We start from the raw sequence: 17,489 nt of genomic DNA, 5'->3' as shown, positions 1-17,489 counted from the left end.
GTCACAAATATCGTTCTTATTGTGCAATGCTTGATTTTGATTTCTATCAATTCAACAAAAATGTTACTTTATAATATCTACAAAAACTAGCCCTTTAAACATTCCCACAGTAATTCATTATCCCAGAGTCTGTTCTGCAGTGTACCTCAACATGAAGAAACCTTTAAAAGGCTGAGTGGCCATGCTTATTACGTTTTTCCAGTTTGGTAATTCCAAGCGGCCTTGATCCATGTCCTTTACCTGGGATGGGGCACAAGAATCTCCTCTAAATTATTCATCCTTATAGCCCTGGAGCTGGAGAAGAGAAATCAGCAGCAACATCTCTGATTCTCTCATTTCTTCATGCTTGCTCCAGCGTCACTCATCACCCATATGAGCACTCACTCAGATAGTGACAAGGTACAGATTGGACATGGATGTCCTAAGACTCTCTTGTATGCAGCCAATACCACTGGATCCATTGTAGGCCACGTTTCTCCCTTATACCTGGTGGGCTTTTTAACTATTTTGTGAATTGTGGGAATTATAAGTTTTCCCACTGTTGACAGCAATGCGTCCCAGCGTGTATTAAGACCTCCCATATTGATGGCCAGCCCTTGAGGTTTTCACCTCTCTTTGTGTGAAATGCCGCATACAATAATAATGAATGTCAAACATTGTATCACCTCAGTGTTATCAGTAATCACCCCACTCCATTATTTAACTGAAGTCTGACGTGTTTATATAGAGTTTCTTTTGAGGACAGTCATCTTTACATAAGCTGGGGGCATCTGCCTGGGAATAGAAACTTTGTTTTCAGAACCCATACTCCATTTCGTAGCTGAACATGGCTACCCAGAGTAGTAGGGCTGATTGAGTATTGACTGAGTGAGTCATCTCATGCTGTTCCATTGTTTATCACCATTATCCTGTCATGGAGGTTTGTGTCTGACTCAAGTGCTAAACCAACCTTTTAAAGTGACATCTATTCATCAAGTAATAACCTATTACAATACACATTAACTATTTTGTTCCTTATTACCTATGCTCTATACTCCCTGCCTCTCCTGAAGGAACTGATTCTTTGTTGGGCCACTCCTTTCCTCCCACGAAGACTCGGATTCCTTGATGGGCCACTCCTCTCCTCTCCTGAAGACTCAGGTTCCTTGATGGGCCACTCCTCTCCTCTTGCGAAGACTCAGATTCCTTGATGGGCCACTCCTCTCCTTTTCTGAAGAATCAGATTCCTTGATGGGCCACTCCTCTCCTCTTCTGAAGAATCAGATTCCTTGATGGGCCACTCCTCTCCTGAAGACTCGGATTCCTTGATGGGCCACTTCTCCTCTCCTGAAGAATCAGATTCCTTGATGGGCCACTCCTCTCCTCTTCTGAAGACTCAGATTCCTTGATGGGCCACTCCTCTCCTGAAGACTCAGATTCCTTGATGGGCCACTCCTCTCCTGAAGAATCAGATTCCTTGATGGGCCACTCCTCTTCTCTCCTGAAGAATCTGATTCCTTGATGGGCCACTCCTCTCCTCTTCTGAAGATTCGGATTCCTTGATGGGCCACTCCTCTTCTCTCCTGAAGAATCTGATTCCTTGATGGGCCACTCCTCTCATCTCTTGAGGACTCGGATTCATAAATGGGCCACTCCTCTCCTCTTCTGAAGACTCGGATTCCATATTTCAGTACAGAATGAGCTCCTCTAGTAGGCGGAGTAACATTGCCATACAAAACAGGAAAGACACAATTTCAGTCTCCAGGCTGCACTGAGCTAGTTGGTCTCAGCTGGAGTTGCATTATTGGAGCTCAAAAAGACCTCATTGCCCCAGGCTTCCACTCCTGATTGCTATCCGGTGACCCCTGTTTGAACTGTGGGTATATGGGCATCAGGCAAGGATGGAATTTGACTTGGCTATGATGCCCTCCATAATCAAATAGCCCACCAACACACTGTTAAGACTCACATGAATAATGGCCACTCGGATGATTACTAGAGGGTGACTGACAGCCGTAAAACTCTATCCCATTAGGGGATCAGTGCCTTCAGCAGAGGAGAGAAATGCTCCATCAAGGAATCAGAGTCTTCAGGAGAGGAGAGGAGTGGCCTATTAAGGAAATCATAGGCGCAAACCCACAATTCTCTGCTCCGTAATGTACGGGGAATCATGGGCAGTGTGCCCTGCAATTTCCCGATATGTGCTCTCATCAGGTGAGCCTCCACATTTGTAAGTTAAGCTAAGTATGTTAGGTTTAAACATTTCACAGTGATAAATAAACAGAAGTTACTGATCCAGCCTACCCGAAGCAATCCCTTCGGTTCAATAAGGAAAGGATCTAACCTCTGTGTCAGTCTGTCACTGGTTGGCCTAGAGTTCGGACGATATTTAGAATTAATTCAATCAGAGTTCCAGTCCAGGTGGACTGCTGATACACTGAACTGAGTTACAGCAACTGGATTAGTTCTGGAGGAGTCATCCTGAGGTGAACATTTGCTGGTATGGCAGGAGTTGTCAATGTAAACTAAACATTTATTCTAGAACGAAGAAGCTGTTCTTATTCCGTTGTAACGTGAAAGAGTCTTTTTATGTTAGTGTTGTACAGATTGATGACCTTGATTAGCACCAAACCTCCCTTGTAAGCCTGCACATTTTTACTGAGCGGTCAAATATGTTAAACAAAGCTCTGATTAAAGATCACTGTCTGCATAAGGAGATCAGGAAAATAAATCTACAGCAAGTTGAGTGTATATAAATAAATTCTCCTTTACCACTGAGAGTCATTAGGCACAGGACAAAGATCCTTTCTCAAGACAGGTTTTAATTTACCTTTGTCCAACCATATAAACAGCCAGCCACTTTCTTTGGAATTTTAACTGATAAGCAATGAGAAGTTTATTTTCCATCAGCTGTAGGCCAGCAGTTTTGGCAGCACTGAGAGTGAACTTGTTGACTATTAATGAACTAGTACAGCTGAAATGTTCCCATTGATACAATCCTGGACCGATGCCACAGTTATCAGAACTAAAGAAACACGGTGCTGTATAACAGTCGAGAGATACATTGATACTAATTACCTGAGGGTATTAGTCTCAGTGTTGCATGGCGGAGCATTCCTTAACCATGGGAACCGCAACACAAACCACTTGAGATTAAAAGTGCAATCAATAAGTTAAAGAGGGAAAACTGTGATGAGATTGCAACTGTTGATTCCAGCTCCACTCCCCACCATGAGAATGCAGGCAATTTCTGTACAAAAAAAATCAAGCAAACACCTTACATTCCTCTCCCAAGTGAGGAAAAACAAATAAACTACAAGTCCCACACGCAGCAGAGTGAAATCATCCAATAATTTTACACATGTTGTGTTGCTTCATCAGTCCAATGGATAGAAACCGGACTCTGCTCTCTGGCGTTGAAGTTTCAATGATGGCTGGTGCTGGGCTGTTTGATCTGATACAGATATGTCCTAAGAGCAATGTAAAGCTAATTGCAAACATTTCACTGTAGGCAGTATTAGGTACAAACATGTTACCTGCAAAAATACTGCATTTTCCCCCAGCAGTTATTTATATCTACAGTGGCTACATTGGTCAAATGTAGGAGTTTTGAACACTTTTCCATACAGCCCTGATGGCCATCGACCATACTATGCTGCAGCAGGCCAACCCCCATTTCCTCCCACCCCTCCGAGACAAGCTACCCAGCAGCAGTGGGAATGCCACCAGGGGCATTCCAGAAAAGTTAAAATGAGCCTGACCCCCACAGGGTCAGTACTCATGGAGAGAGAGAGGTGGGGTGTGAGGGGGAAAGCCCAATCTACCTGCTGAATCAGAAAATCTAGGCTCCTGCATTTTTCTTGATTTTTATTACATATCAGATAAGACAGTATGACAGTCACAGTTAGACAGACAGGTATACGGCCAGTCAGAGGTGGCGTTGATTCCTGGCAGGCTGAGGAGGTCAAGGAGCATTTTATATTGAGTGGGAGTGACAAAGGTGCTTAGCGGCATTTGGCAAAGATTGGGGTAGTGATGACTTCTTGGTCTTGTCATTTTGGCCATGCTGTTTTCAAAGAAGACAACAGAGGGATGTTGCACACAGTTAAGAATCAGTATTAGTCATTCTTATCTGAATAGATTTTCAACGCACATTGCTTCTATTTCATAAGGTGCAGCTGTACAGAGAAGGATACTTGTAGTGATCACCTCCCTTGAATTAGGCTAGTTAACCTCCTATGCAAGTCCTACCAACTGCTTTCTTACTGCTCTAAATGGGAACATGAAAGGTGGATAGGCACAGAGCCAGATTTGCTGGGCACAAATGTAACTTGCCCTGGATTGGGGGAAGGGTCTGAGACCCTCTCTCTGTACTATAATTATCCCTTCGCCCCATCATTGGCTGCCGTGCCTTCAGCCGTCTAGACCTAAACACTCTGGATTTCCCTCCCTAAATCTCTTCACCTTCCTCTCTTCCTTTAGGACCCTCCGTGAAGCCCATCTCTTTGATTAAGTTTTTGGTCACCTCTCCTAATAGCTCCATCTTTGGCTGAGCGTCCATTTTAGCCTAATTATACTTCTGTGAAGCACCTTGGGATGTTTTTCTACGTTAAAGGTGCTATATAAATGCAAGTTGCTGCTGTTGTTGTTGACTGATGCATTATTGGGTGGGGAAAAAGAAATGGAGTCCCTCTAGCTTTGATGTAAGTGTGCCCGATCCACAGAGCTGGGATATTTGGCAGCTCCCTTTTGAAACAAAGATATGTGTGCTGTCGAGTAGGAATTCAGACACTGCATGGTTTATACCCTCTGTGTTTGGTGTTTACTAAAGCCAACTTGAAGCTTATACAGTTTACAACAGATAAAAACTGAAATGGCAACTGCTCTCTAAATCCACTCCAAAATGTCCGAAACAACTCCCGTAAACAGTTTATGAAGTACAATGTGTTAGTGGTGGAAACCTAAAAACAAAGCCACAGCAACATAAAGAACGAATGGTGTCAACTCAAAATGAATTATATTCTAAACAGTACAGTGCAGTATTTTGAACTCTCACATGTTTTATACATATCCTGAGATAAGAGGATAGTGAATGAATGGTTGCTGTCATGATTTACAACAGCCATCGAAGATCCCCACAATGAGTTTTAAATGAGACTGCAAGGAGGTGCAAGTTGCATTAAGGTACGTGGCAGCTGGGATTCTGTGATGTGCACAGTAAGTTCAGTGTTATTGTCCTCCTCAAGCCTTATTTCTAATGCACAATCCATTTCTCGTATGGCTTGTGAAGTTATGTATTACTCATGATATACTTGTCCTCATGCGTGTATTTCTTTAGCTTTCGAAATTACTACACCAGCCACCCAGCAATGGTCTGCTCCTCTCCATCTCTCTGATAATGAAGCAACCTGTGCCAGCCTACAGCAGGACCCAGATAAAATCCAAGCTGGGCTGACAAGTAGCAGATAACATTCACACAACGTAAGTGTAAGCAGTGGCCACCTCCAACTAGAATAAGCCCAATCACCTCCCCATGACCTTCAATGGTATCACACTCAGCATTAACATTTTTGGGGTCACCATTAACCAAAAGTTTAAATGGACTGACCATATCACAACAACACTCAGGAAGCTCCACACCTTCCAGGATACAGCAGTCTGCTTCATTGGCGCTCCTGCCACTGGAAGCAATATCCACCTTCTCCATCAGCGCACTGTGGCTGCAGAATGTATGACCTACATACAGCAGCACAGCAGTAACTCACCAAGGTTACTTCAATAGCAACTCTCAGCCCTGTGACCTCTACTGCCAGAAGAACAAGAGCAGCAATGTCATGGGTACACCATCACCTCCAAGTTCTCCTCCAAGTCACACACTTGGGCATATTTCACCATGCCTTCATTGTCGTTGGGTCAAAATATAGAAATCTCTACCTAACACCATCACCACAAGGACTGCAGTGGGTCAAGGAGAAGGCCCATCACCACATTCTCAGGGCAACTAGGAATGGATATTAAGCACGGCATTGCCAGCGACACCCAAATCTTGAGAACAAAACAAATTTATGAGTTCACTCTCCTGTCACTGAGCTTTTGGGATGTTAAAGTGAGGCAGTACCTGCCTGTTCTTTGGATGTAAAAGATCCCATGGCATTATTAGAATAGCTCTCCCAGGCCAACATTAATCCCTCGGCCAACACTGCCAAATACAGGTTAAATGGTCACTTATCTCAGTTGCTGAATGTGGGACCTTGCTATGCAGTAATTGGCTGCCACTTTTGCCTACTTAACAGTGACTACACTTCAAAAGTAAATTCATTGATTGTGAAGCACTTAGAGATGACCTGAGGATGTGAAAGCAAGTTTAGTCTTTCGACTGCTGGCAGCACAGATTAGTAACCCAGGTATATCCATTTAAATGAATGGACAGAAAATTGAGCTGCAGCAGGAAGGCACTTGTATCAAGAATCAAACCCACAATTTGGACTTCTGTGCAAATTCAGGAGTAATTCTATAATCTGGCGCTCATGGCAGGAGCAACTGGAAATTGCAAGCATCACTACCCGTACGTGCCATTCTCCATTAAGAACGCCAGGTCGCAAAATCAGCCCCTTTGTGTTAATAACGTTCAAAGCATTTTAACGGCTGAATGGATGATCCATCAGGTATAATTTATTCTCACTGGAAGAAAAACCAAAGGCAAATTTCTGCTTCTGCAGGAAAAACTAAGACTGCTCTGAGAGATCACAGGCCAGCTTACCTTCCAAAGCATGACAGCAAGTAGCAGGAAAATGAGGATTCCCACAAAAAGACTGATGGCGATGATCCATCCCACAACGTAACCACGAGGCTCCAGATTGTGCAAGGCTTCAAACACCACCTGGACAAAAAGGAAAGCTGCGTTACACACTGGGTTTCAGAAACACCAACTGACCAACATTAAGGATGGCATCACACACGGTACCAAAAGGTTCTCCGGACACTTCACTCTGACAGTGCATCTTTGAGAGAAGTACTTCTCGTCTGACATCTATTTGCCGGCTTTCAGAACTGTCAACCATGAAGCCAACGTGCCACTTCCTTAGATTTTCTTGGCAGCTCAAATCATTTCCCTTCCTTTAATTTTCCCATTCCATTTCCACCCGGGGGGGTTGGAATTTGGGTCGGAACCTGATTACGGTAGGATTCTGCCCCATTTGTATTGCCCTTTAAACTTCAGTTGGGAGGACCATGGGCTGATCTATGGCCTGCCCGTACCCCGCCCCACCCCGGCAAAGGTTAAGGGGCTATGTTGGGGGGAGGGTTCCTGGGCTTCCCCAGAAATGCTGCTTTTCGTGTCTTTAAAAGGCATCAGCGGACCTCCCACCAGCTGAGAGCTGTGTTGATTCCCTTTGAGGCCTTCTGAAAGGTACCAAGCCTTATCTAGACCAAGGTGATCGATCGCAGGGAGAGAGAAGCTGTCTGGAGGCCACATGGCTTTTTTTGGAGCAGACGATTCCAAAAAGTTCAATTTTTCCTTTGGGCCTCGGGGGAGCCTCAGTTGGAGAGGCTGTGGGCTGCTTCATCTTACTAGGCTGGATCGGTGCAGGTGCTTCAGATGGATTCTTGAAGGGCCAGCAGCCCACTTGGCCATGCAAGTGACCCCACTCCCAGGATTTGGGATATGTCTACTGTTGGGGATTAGGGTGGTTGTTAGTGTGGTAGAGCAGACCCCCAAGGATTTTTAAAGTTGAAGCTTAATGAAAACATTGCAGAGCTTCACGTGCCAGGATTGCACATCAGGAATTCCAACATGTGGTCCCCACAGTTTTCCATTGTTTAATTTTTACGGATGGAAAATTATCACGGCTGTGCCAAAACTCACATTAGGCATTGTGAGTACTGCATTGGGAATGGCAAAGACAAAAATTTAGCCCATAGTCTGTCGCAGAGGCAACTTACTGCTACAGTCAAGGTAATGGCAGAGTTTTCACACAAGGTAGTCCAGGCTCTAAATCAGGGAAACTTCCTAAAACATCAATAACATCCCTTGAATACAGTGACAGGGGCAAGTCTGGAAAATAAAATGCCCAGAGCTGCCATGTTGGCACAGTTTTGATGATAAGTCATAGAGCAGAATCATTTACAGCATAGAAGGAGGCTATCTGGCCCATCGTGCCTGTGCTAGCTCTGAAAAAGTTAGCCATTTTGTCCCATTCCTCAGTCCTTTCCCCACCCTCTCTAAATTTTTCTTCCTCCACTTCCCTTTTAAAAAGCTATTGTGGATTCTGCTTCCACCAATAATTCTGGTAGGACATTCATGTTTTAAAAAAAGAATGTTTTATTCATTCTTTGGATGTGGGCATTTCTGGCAAGTCTGGCATTTATTGTCCATCCCTAGTTGCCCTGATTGAATGGCTTGCTAAGCCTCTTTAGAGGGCGGTTAAGAGTCAACCACATTGGTGCAGGACTGGAGTCATGAAAAGGCCAACGGCAAGTTTCCTTCCCCGAAGGAAATTAGTGAACCAGTTGAGTTTTTACAACAATTCTTATCATAAAGAAATGTCTCCTAAACTCTCCCTTCATTCTTTTGTTGATGATCTTAAACATATGGCCTCTAGTTATTGACTCACCAACCAACGGAAATGGTCTTTCCCGATTTAAAATTTTGAACATTTCTATCACGTCTCCTCCCAAACATTGTTCTAATAAAGGAGCCCCAATTTCTCTATTCTCGCCTCATAACTAAATCTTCTCTGATGTCACCTTAGTGACTTAAACGTCTAGAAAACCAGCTTTCAAAATAGAGAGACATAAAAATAGTCGCTACTATCTCAGAAAATATACAGATACAATTACTTTCACTTATTAAAGCTGTTTAGCAACACAATTTAACATTCCATTCTGGCTGCTCCTTTCCCAGTGAGTGGATGTGTGCTAGAAACAGTTCATCTCTGACTTCTAACCTCTACACAGGATTTGGACAGGCTTCTTGCACATGCAAAGGTCACTTCTTAATTATCACAGAGCTCTCAACATTGGGGATTTGTTAGGAGTCACATTTATGCTCAGCATGCATGACCCAGATTGTAATCTCATTTGAACATAAATTTTTAAATCAAAATGACTGAAGACACTCCTAATAAAGGACATGTGATGGATTTGTGGTCCAAGTTCACTCTCATACCTTTTTCCTGGATATGCTGAATATAACAACAACAACTTGCATTTATATAGCGCCTTTAACGTAGTAAAAACATCGCAAGGCGCTTCATAGGAGCATTATCAGGCAAAATTTGACACTGAGCCACATAGAGAGATATTAGGACAGGTGACCAAAAGTTTGGGCAAAGAGTTTGGTTTTAAAGAACGACTTAAAGGAAGAGAGACAGGTAGAGAGCTGGAGAGGTTTGGGAGGGAATTCTAGAGCTTAGGGCCTAGACAGTTGAAGGCACGGCTACCAATGATGGAGCGATGAAAATCGGGGATGTGCAAGAGGCCAGATTTGGAGGAGCACAGAGATCTCGGAGGGTTGTAGGGCTGGAGGGGTTTACAGAGATAGGGAGGGGCTAGGCCATGGAAGGATTTGAAAACAGCTCCAATTCTGCACCCTAGTCCAGCATCTGGCTGGATCCTGTGCCAGCCTCACTTCCTCGCCATTTGGAAAAATATTTACATGGAGCTTGTACACAGGCATTAGTTTGTGTGTATAGTACGTCTGATGGCCAGCTGTGGATTTAAGTTATTCAAAAGAGTAGGCTGGTCTTGGGGAGGCTGACAGCTGGAGGTGCAGAGGGACCTGCCCAACCAGGATCTTGCTAGGTCCCTTCCTGGACCTGCTGCCTATATTTACAGAGAGAACAATGTGAACGCACAGCCATGGGGCAGAACTTGCAATCAGTGCAACAAGGAAGGGCGACTGTGCTCCAACTTGACCTGCGATAAAAAGTTCTGGGAGGGAGGATGCAAACTCTTGCGATCACATCACCTGTACTGCATTTTACGAGTGTGTTAATAGCTGGAACAACAGCAGCTGAGCCCTTTAGCCGGGATGCTGATCCAGCACATGTGCTAATTCAGATACATATAAAACATCAAAGGGATTGGTGCTCGCCAGCTTCACTGCTGACAAATTGCTAGCTCAGCAAAAATCACCAGAAAGGGATTGTATGACCAGCAGCTCTGAAACAGGTCGGATTTCTTGCACCCAATCCATCTCCCAACTAAATCAGCGTAGAAGAGGGATTGAGAGAGTAATAAAATTGCTAAAGCATGAAAAGCACATTTCCGTGCACTTTCCCCACAGTCCTCGCTAACATATAATTTAACATAACACCAAACAGACTGAGTTAGTAGGAAATAGGGAATAATAGATAGCTGGGAGTGACTCCAAACCAGTAATCAAATGAGGTCAAATGATTGGAGCGAAGATATGTAGTTTGTGACCCTTAACTAAACTCCATTCGATTACTGCTTTATAATCATTCCCTATATATAGTGCTTTTTAAAAACATTTTAAAATTTAGTTTAAGTCCCTTAAAAAAAGGAGGGGGAGGCTGAGGTTCGGTACAAATGCGTCCCTTCACTGACGACACTGGGGCAACCCATGTCATCCCGATTACTCAACCACCAAAACCAATCAAATAATAATTTTATTATCAGTGTTGACTATGCACTCCAGTTTCTGCGGTGGCCAACGGTCGCGGAAAGCCTCAAGCGTACTGGCAGACACCGCGTGCTCCTTCTTCAGGGCCACCCGGTCGCAGAGAATGCCACAGAAGAGAGGCAGACATTCGGAGTGACCGCCCCCCACGGGCCGCGTCTAGCCAGGACCTGTAAATGATCACCTCGGCCCTATATATAGTACTGGATGAGCAAAAATATCCTCCAACTAAATATTAGGAAGACCGAAGCCATTGCCTTCGGTCCCTTCCACAAATTCCCTTCCCTAGCCACCGACTCCATCCCTCTCCCTGGCCACTGTCTGAGGCTGAACCAGACCGTTCGCAACCTTAGACTCCTATCTGAGCCTGAGATGAGCTTCCGACCACGTATTCACTCCATCACCAAGACCCCTACTTTCACCTCCATAACATCGTCCACCTCCGCCCCTACCCTCAGCTCATCTGCCGCTGAAACCCTCATCCATGCCTTTGTTACCTCGACTATTCCAATGCTCTCCTGGCCGGCCTCCTATCTTCCACTCTCCATAAATTTGAGCTCAGCCAAAACTCTGCTGCCCGTATCCTAACTCGCACCAAGTCCCGTTCACCCATCACCCCTGTGCTCGTTGACCTACATTGGCTCCCGTTCCGGCAATGCCTCAAATTTAAGTTCTTATCCTTGTTTTCAAATCCCTCCATGGCCTAGCCTCTCCCTATCTCTGCAACGTCCTCCAGCCCTACAACCCTCCGAGATCCCTGTGCTCCTCCAATTCTTGCCTCTTGCACATCCCTGATTTTTAATTGCTCCACCATTGGCAGCCGTGCCTTCAGCTGCCTAGACCTAAGCTCTGCAATTCCCTCCGTAAACCTCTCCGCCTCTCTACCTCTCTCTCCTCCTTTAAGACGCTCCTTAAAATCTACCTCTCTCTCCTCTTTAAAGATGCTCCTTAACATCAAGCTTTTGGTCACCTGTCCCTATATCTCCCATGTGGTTCGGTGTTAAGTTTTGTTTGATAATGCTCCCGTGAAGCGCCTTGGGATGTTGAAGGCACTATATAAATGCAAGTTTTTGTTTGCTCAGAGATACTTGGGCTGATTTTAACTTTCAGCAGTGACAGAAAACAGTCGGAAGCAGATTGGCCGCCCGTTATACACCTTTCCTTTTCTCACTGATCCGCTACTACTCATCTTCCACCACTTCTGAAAGTTGGAATCGGCCCTACTGTTAATATTATGGGGTAGTTTGATTTGTTTAGGATCTGTTTTATGCCTGAAGTGGCTGTCGGTGTATAATCTGACAGGCAATATGTTCCATGTATGTATATGTGCATTCTGAATCCATTATCCAGGGGCATTCAAGGCCAAGTGCAGTCTTCACAGTTACACCTATAATCAGACAAAAACGACGCCAAGCCAAAGAAGGAGTTATTGGGAGGGGTGACTAAAACCTTGGTCAAAGAGATGGGTTTTAAGGAAGGTCTTAAAAGTAGGAGAGGGGGGTCGAGAGATGGAGAAGATTAGGGAGGGAATGTTAAAGGCACGGCAGCCAATGGTGGGGCAAAAGGAGTGGGTGATGCACAAGAGGCCAGAGTCGGAGGAATGCAGAGTTCTCGGAAAGTTGTAGGTCTGGAGGTGCTTACAGAGATTGAGAGCAGCGAGGCCATGAAGGGATTTGAACAAGAGGACGGGAATTTTAAATTTGAGGCATTGTGGGGACTCAGAGCCAATATAGATCAACGAGCACAGTGTTGGGTCAATGAGACTTAGTGTGGAATAGGATAGAACATTGGAAGAGTCGAGTCTGGAGATGATAGAGGAATGGATGAGTGCTTCAACAGCAGATGGGCTGAGGCATATGTTACGGAGGTGGAAATAGACAGTTTTTTTGATGGAAAGGATATGGGGTCAGAAGCTCAACCCAGGATCAAATAGGATGCTGAGGTTGCGAACAGTCTGGTTCAACCTGAGACAGTGACCAAGAAGATGGAATCTGTGGCAAGGGTATGGAGTTTGTGGCAATGGCCGAAGACTATTGCTTCAGTCTTCCCAAGGTTTAACTGGAAGAAATTATGTCACATCAGGACTGGATGTGGGTCAAGCAGTCTCACAACAACAGAAGCACAGGATGGAGCAATAGAGATGGTGGATAGGTGGAGCTTGGTGGCATCAATGTACATGTGGAACCTTACCATATGTTTTCGGATGATGTGACTTGGATTAGGGCCATTTCAGTGCTATGGCAGGGTGGAAACCTGATTGGAGAGATTCAAACATGGAGGTGTGGGAAAGATAAGCATGGAGGTGAGAGCACATTCAAAACTTTGTAGAGGAAAGGAAGGTTGGAGATGGAGTGGTGGTTTGCAAGGATAGACGAGATGAGGTTTTTGAGGAGGGGGTTATGATGGTGGTTTTGAAAGGAAGGGGGACATTACTTGAAGGGAGGGAATCATTTGCAATGGCAGCTAGCATGAGAGCCAAGAAGGGAAGTTGGGTGGTCAGCAGTTTACTGGGAATGGGGTCAGGTGGGCAGGAGATGTATCTTGTGTACAAAACGAGCTTGGAGAGGGCAGGAGGGGAGATAGGAGAGAAGCTAGAGAAAGACGCAGGTTCAGGGCTAGGGCAGGGAGAACCTTGTGGGAGCTTTGGCTTGGGGCCAAGGGGAATGGGGGTTCCAGTAGAGGCAGCTGCTCAATCTTAGTAACCATTATCGCCATTTGTGAAACACACTGACTCAGTAATATAACTTGTATTGAAATGTTTATATGTGACATCAGTGCAACAAAGATGATGTGTGAATATTCTCCCACTAGGCAACACAGACTGTTCCTTAAATGTTAGCTTGGCTCAGTGGTACGACTCTTGCCAGTGGCATAACAAGGCCCAAGAGAGGCGTGGTGCAAAAATAGGCCTCCACTACACTCCTGTGACTTAGAATGAGCACACCACTAATCTCCTCTCCACTACTGTGACGAAGGACAGGCACACCATTAATTTTCACTCTACCAATTGTGACCAGCAACAGGCACACCATTAGCCTTTATTCGACGACTGTAACCAAGGACAGGCACACAAGCAACCACAACTACTGTGACTAAAAACAGCCACTACTGAATGAGGGGCAACAGGCACACCGTTAAATTCCACCCTACTAGTGTGACTGACAGGCACACCACTAAACTCCACCTACTAGTGTGACTGACAGGCACACCACTAAACTCCACCTACTAGTGTGACTGACAGGCACACCACTAAACTCCACTCGAATAGTGTGACTGACAGGCACACCACTAAACTCCACTCTAATAGTGTGACTGACAGGCACACCACTAAACTCCACCCTACTAGTGTGACTGACAGGCGCACCACTAAACTCCACCCTACTAGTGTGACCGACACGCACACCACTAAACTCCACTCTAATAGTGTGACCGACAGGCACACCACTAAACTCCACCCTACTAGTGTGACTGACAGGCGCACCACTAAACTCCACCCTACTAGTGTCACACCACTAAATCCGCCCTACTAGTGTGACTGACAGGCACACCACACTAAACTCCACTCTATTACTGTGTCTGAGTACAGTCACAGCACAAAAGTCCACTCCACAACTGTGACTGAGCATAGGTATAAAACAAACATTCATTCTACTACTGTTGTTGACAGTGTGCACACCACTAACCTTTACTCAACTACTTTGACTGAAAACAGGCAGAATCTACCTTCCACTCCACTGCTGTGGATATGAGGATAGGCACACCACTAAGTTCCATCACACTACTGTGACTGAAAAAAGGGACATCACTAACCTCTGCTCCTTAGTGAACCAGTTAGGTTTTTAGGACAATCGACAGTTTCACAGTCACTTTTACTGAAACCAGATTTTTAAACCGAATTTAAATTCTCAAACTGCCATGGTTTGAACTGAAGTTCTTTGGATTATTAGTCCAGGCCTCTTATAGGAAGGAAGGAAGGAACATAGAAACAGCAGTAGGCCATTTAGCCTCTCGAGCCTGTTCCACTATTCAACGAGATCGTGGCTGATCTGTGATCTAACTCCAGGTACCCGCCTTAGCCCCATATCCCTTAATATCTTTGGTTATCAAAAATCTATCAATCTCAGATTTAAAATTAACAATTGAGCTGGATTACTAGTCCAGTAACATAACTGCTACACTATCATACCCTTCTGTACTCCACCACATTGACTGAGAACAGGCACACCATTAACCTCAGTTCTAATATTGTGACTGACAGGCATACAACTAACCTTTCCATCACTACTTTCACTAAGAATAGGCACTAAATGTATCTCTGCTGTTGTCAATGACAACAGACACAACACAACTGTTACTAAGAATAGGCACAAAAGTGCTCATTTCAATGTGTACAAGTTTGGCTTCATACCTGTTGTAGTTTTATCTCTTGAAGGTGATCTTGCTTTGAATGTACAATGCTGAACTAATACCGGTTAGGATGTAGTTTTATGTCATTCTTGCTGAAGATGTATAATATGTCTTACAAACAGCTAAGACTATCTGTACCCACAGACAATGCAGCTTGCAGGAACAAATGAAACTATAATATTGAAAAACAATTTTTAGGCATTGCAGCCGGTGAGTGTCCTGCAAAATGTTTGGGTGATGTTGCGGTCATGGTTGAATAGCTGACCTGTGAGTTATGGGTGTGCGGCTTGCAATAGTTATAATGTGTGAGGGTGAGAGGAAACATCTGTTTGGAAGAGTTGAGTACTGATTGAAAGAGTTTGTTGGTATGTGGGTCATGGGGGGTGTAGTGCGTGGAGCAGTGGATGAGGCTAGTGGTGCAGTTGGTAGGACATGCCACTTGGCGGTAGACCTCACTCATCTTGACCACTCGTGTCAAAGCATTGAACTTCTTCCTGCTCTGCATCCATGTTCGTGGTGCTACGCGCCTGGCATTGACTTCGTCCCCTATTTTTGGAGGGCCTCTTGCCACCCCCCCCCTCCCCCCAGCAGATATAGGATGCCCCGTCTGCTGTCCATCTCATGCACCAAGGCCTCTAGTGCTTCAGAGTACCAGGCCTGGTACAAACTCAGATCAGCAGATTGGTGGGGTCTGCCGTACAGATTGGAGGTTGTGGGATTTAGTAATACGCAACCTTTATTCGATGTTTTAAGAGAACACAACAGTTGGTAAACATAGGGACAGGACCTGCATCTGTATTTTACATGTGCGATGTCTGATCTCCATTCAGACTCCGTGCGGACCTGTATCTTATATTTTGCAAATACCAGAGTCCCTCAAACGTTGAACAGCCCAGTTGTTGCTCATTAAAAATTCCAGAGGTCCCATCATCACCATATTGCATTATATTGCAGCAGAGATTCACTTCCCAATGGACTTCCACCACTTCGTGCAGCCACAATGCACCTTCCCTTTAAGAGGCGCAGGCTGCCTTTAAGTGGTGTTAGCCACTCGTGATATCTGGGCTCCCTGCTGGTGAGCAGCCACTCAACAGTGCAGGTAGGGTTGGCTGCAGCAGTATTCCTAGAAATCACCAGGCAGCACGAATGTTACGTGCTGCCTGCATCGAAACGACCAGGCACGGGTTAATCGCGCACTGCGACCCCCCGTGCCCAGTTTTGGGGGTTATCCAATATAACCCCCATCCTAACTCTATGTAACTATGACTGCTGCTCAGAGTTCCTGCCTGAGTGGGGCTCCTTGTCAGTGTGCCTGGCCCTGGCCAACGCACTGCTCATCCCGAGACACTCCACCGTAGCCACCAGGGGAGGGCAATGCGGATGCGATGCCGTCACCTGCAGCGGGTGGGTTGCGATTGGAGTTGGGCGACATGCAATGGTGATCGACAGTGGAATCAGCAACAGGATGCAGGGATGCAACTTGATGCTGTTCATTATCAAACAGAAATCAGGATTTTCATATAAAGAAAACTACAGAAAAATCAAATTGAAGTGAAGATTTTTTTGTGCTGCTTGCAACCTTGCTGTGCACCAATGGTTCAGATAGCACCACCTATGGGTTAGGCCCTCACAACCTCATGGGCCCATGCACAACTGCATTACTTGCACCATTGTAAACAATTTTACAACACCAAGTTATAGTCCAGCAATTTTATTTTAAATTCACAAGCTTTCGGAGGCTTCCTCCTTCGTCAGGTGAACGATGTGAAAATGGACATCATGCACCATTGTAGTTACGCCACTGACTCTTGCCTCTGTGTCTAAACGTCATGGGTGAACTCCAGGATTTAAGCACATAATCTAGGCTGACATTTCAGTGCAGTATTGAGGGAGTGCTGCACTATCAGAGGTGCCGTTTTATGGCTAAACCATGTGCCTGCCTGTTCAGATGGACACAAAAGATACCACGGCACTATTAGATGAAGAGCAAGGGAGTTCCCCTTAGTGTCCTGGCCAACATTTATCCCTCTATCAGCATCACCAAAACAGATGAACTGGTCGTTTGTTCCACTGCTGTGAGCCAACAGGATCTACATTTGTCTACAAAACAGTGACTACATTTCAAAGTAATTGATAGGACGTGAAGTGCTTTGGACATCCTGAGGATGTGAAAGGTGCTTGCTTGCTCTTCATGTATCTATACCAATTTAAGGTTTTATATTAAAGTTTAATTTTAAGAAAAAACTGTGCAAGTACAAATTTACATTGGTGGCAATTCTGCAATGTCCTATCCCCACCGTGTAGCAGCACTTCCTGTAGCTCTGTCTGACCTGTGTTCCCTGTTAGTGTGACTCCTGCTGGGGTGGAGGTTAAGGGGTTGTCGAATTACCCCTGTGAAATGCTTCTCAAAGCTCCTTATTTATGTTGAACAATTGTAGTAAAAGTTTGCTTTAAAGTCTGT

At 45.0% G+C, this 17,489-nt stretch overlaps 1 protein-coding gene across 1 annotated transcript in view; it reads right to left on the bottom strand.

The window, feature by feature from the left end:
* itga9 (integrin, alpha 9) overlaps window positions 1-17,489 on the bottom strand; it is a 382,843-nt gene that overhangs the window by 14,411 nt on the left and 350,943 nt on the right. The window contains exon 27 of the mRNA XM_067981373.1: window positions 6,740-6,859. Within this exon, the coding sequence (XP_067837474.1) occupies window positions 6,740-6,859 (120 nt within the window). The remainder of the gene's footprint in view (window positions 1-6,739; window positions 6,860-17,489) is intronic.

Source organism: Heptranchias perlo, chromosome 3 (genome assembly GCF_035084215.1).
Source record: "Heptranchias perlo isolate sHepPer1 chromosome 3, sHepPer1.hap1, whole genome shotgun sequence".
Classification (NCBI taxonomy): Eukaryota; Metazoa; Chordata; class Chondrichthyes; order Hexanchiformes; family Hexanchidae; genus Heptranchias; species Heptranchias perlo.
Note: the sequence above shows the minus strand (reverse complement) of the source record. Positions and strands in the feature narration are given on the sequence as shown.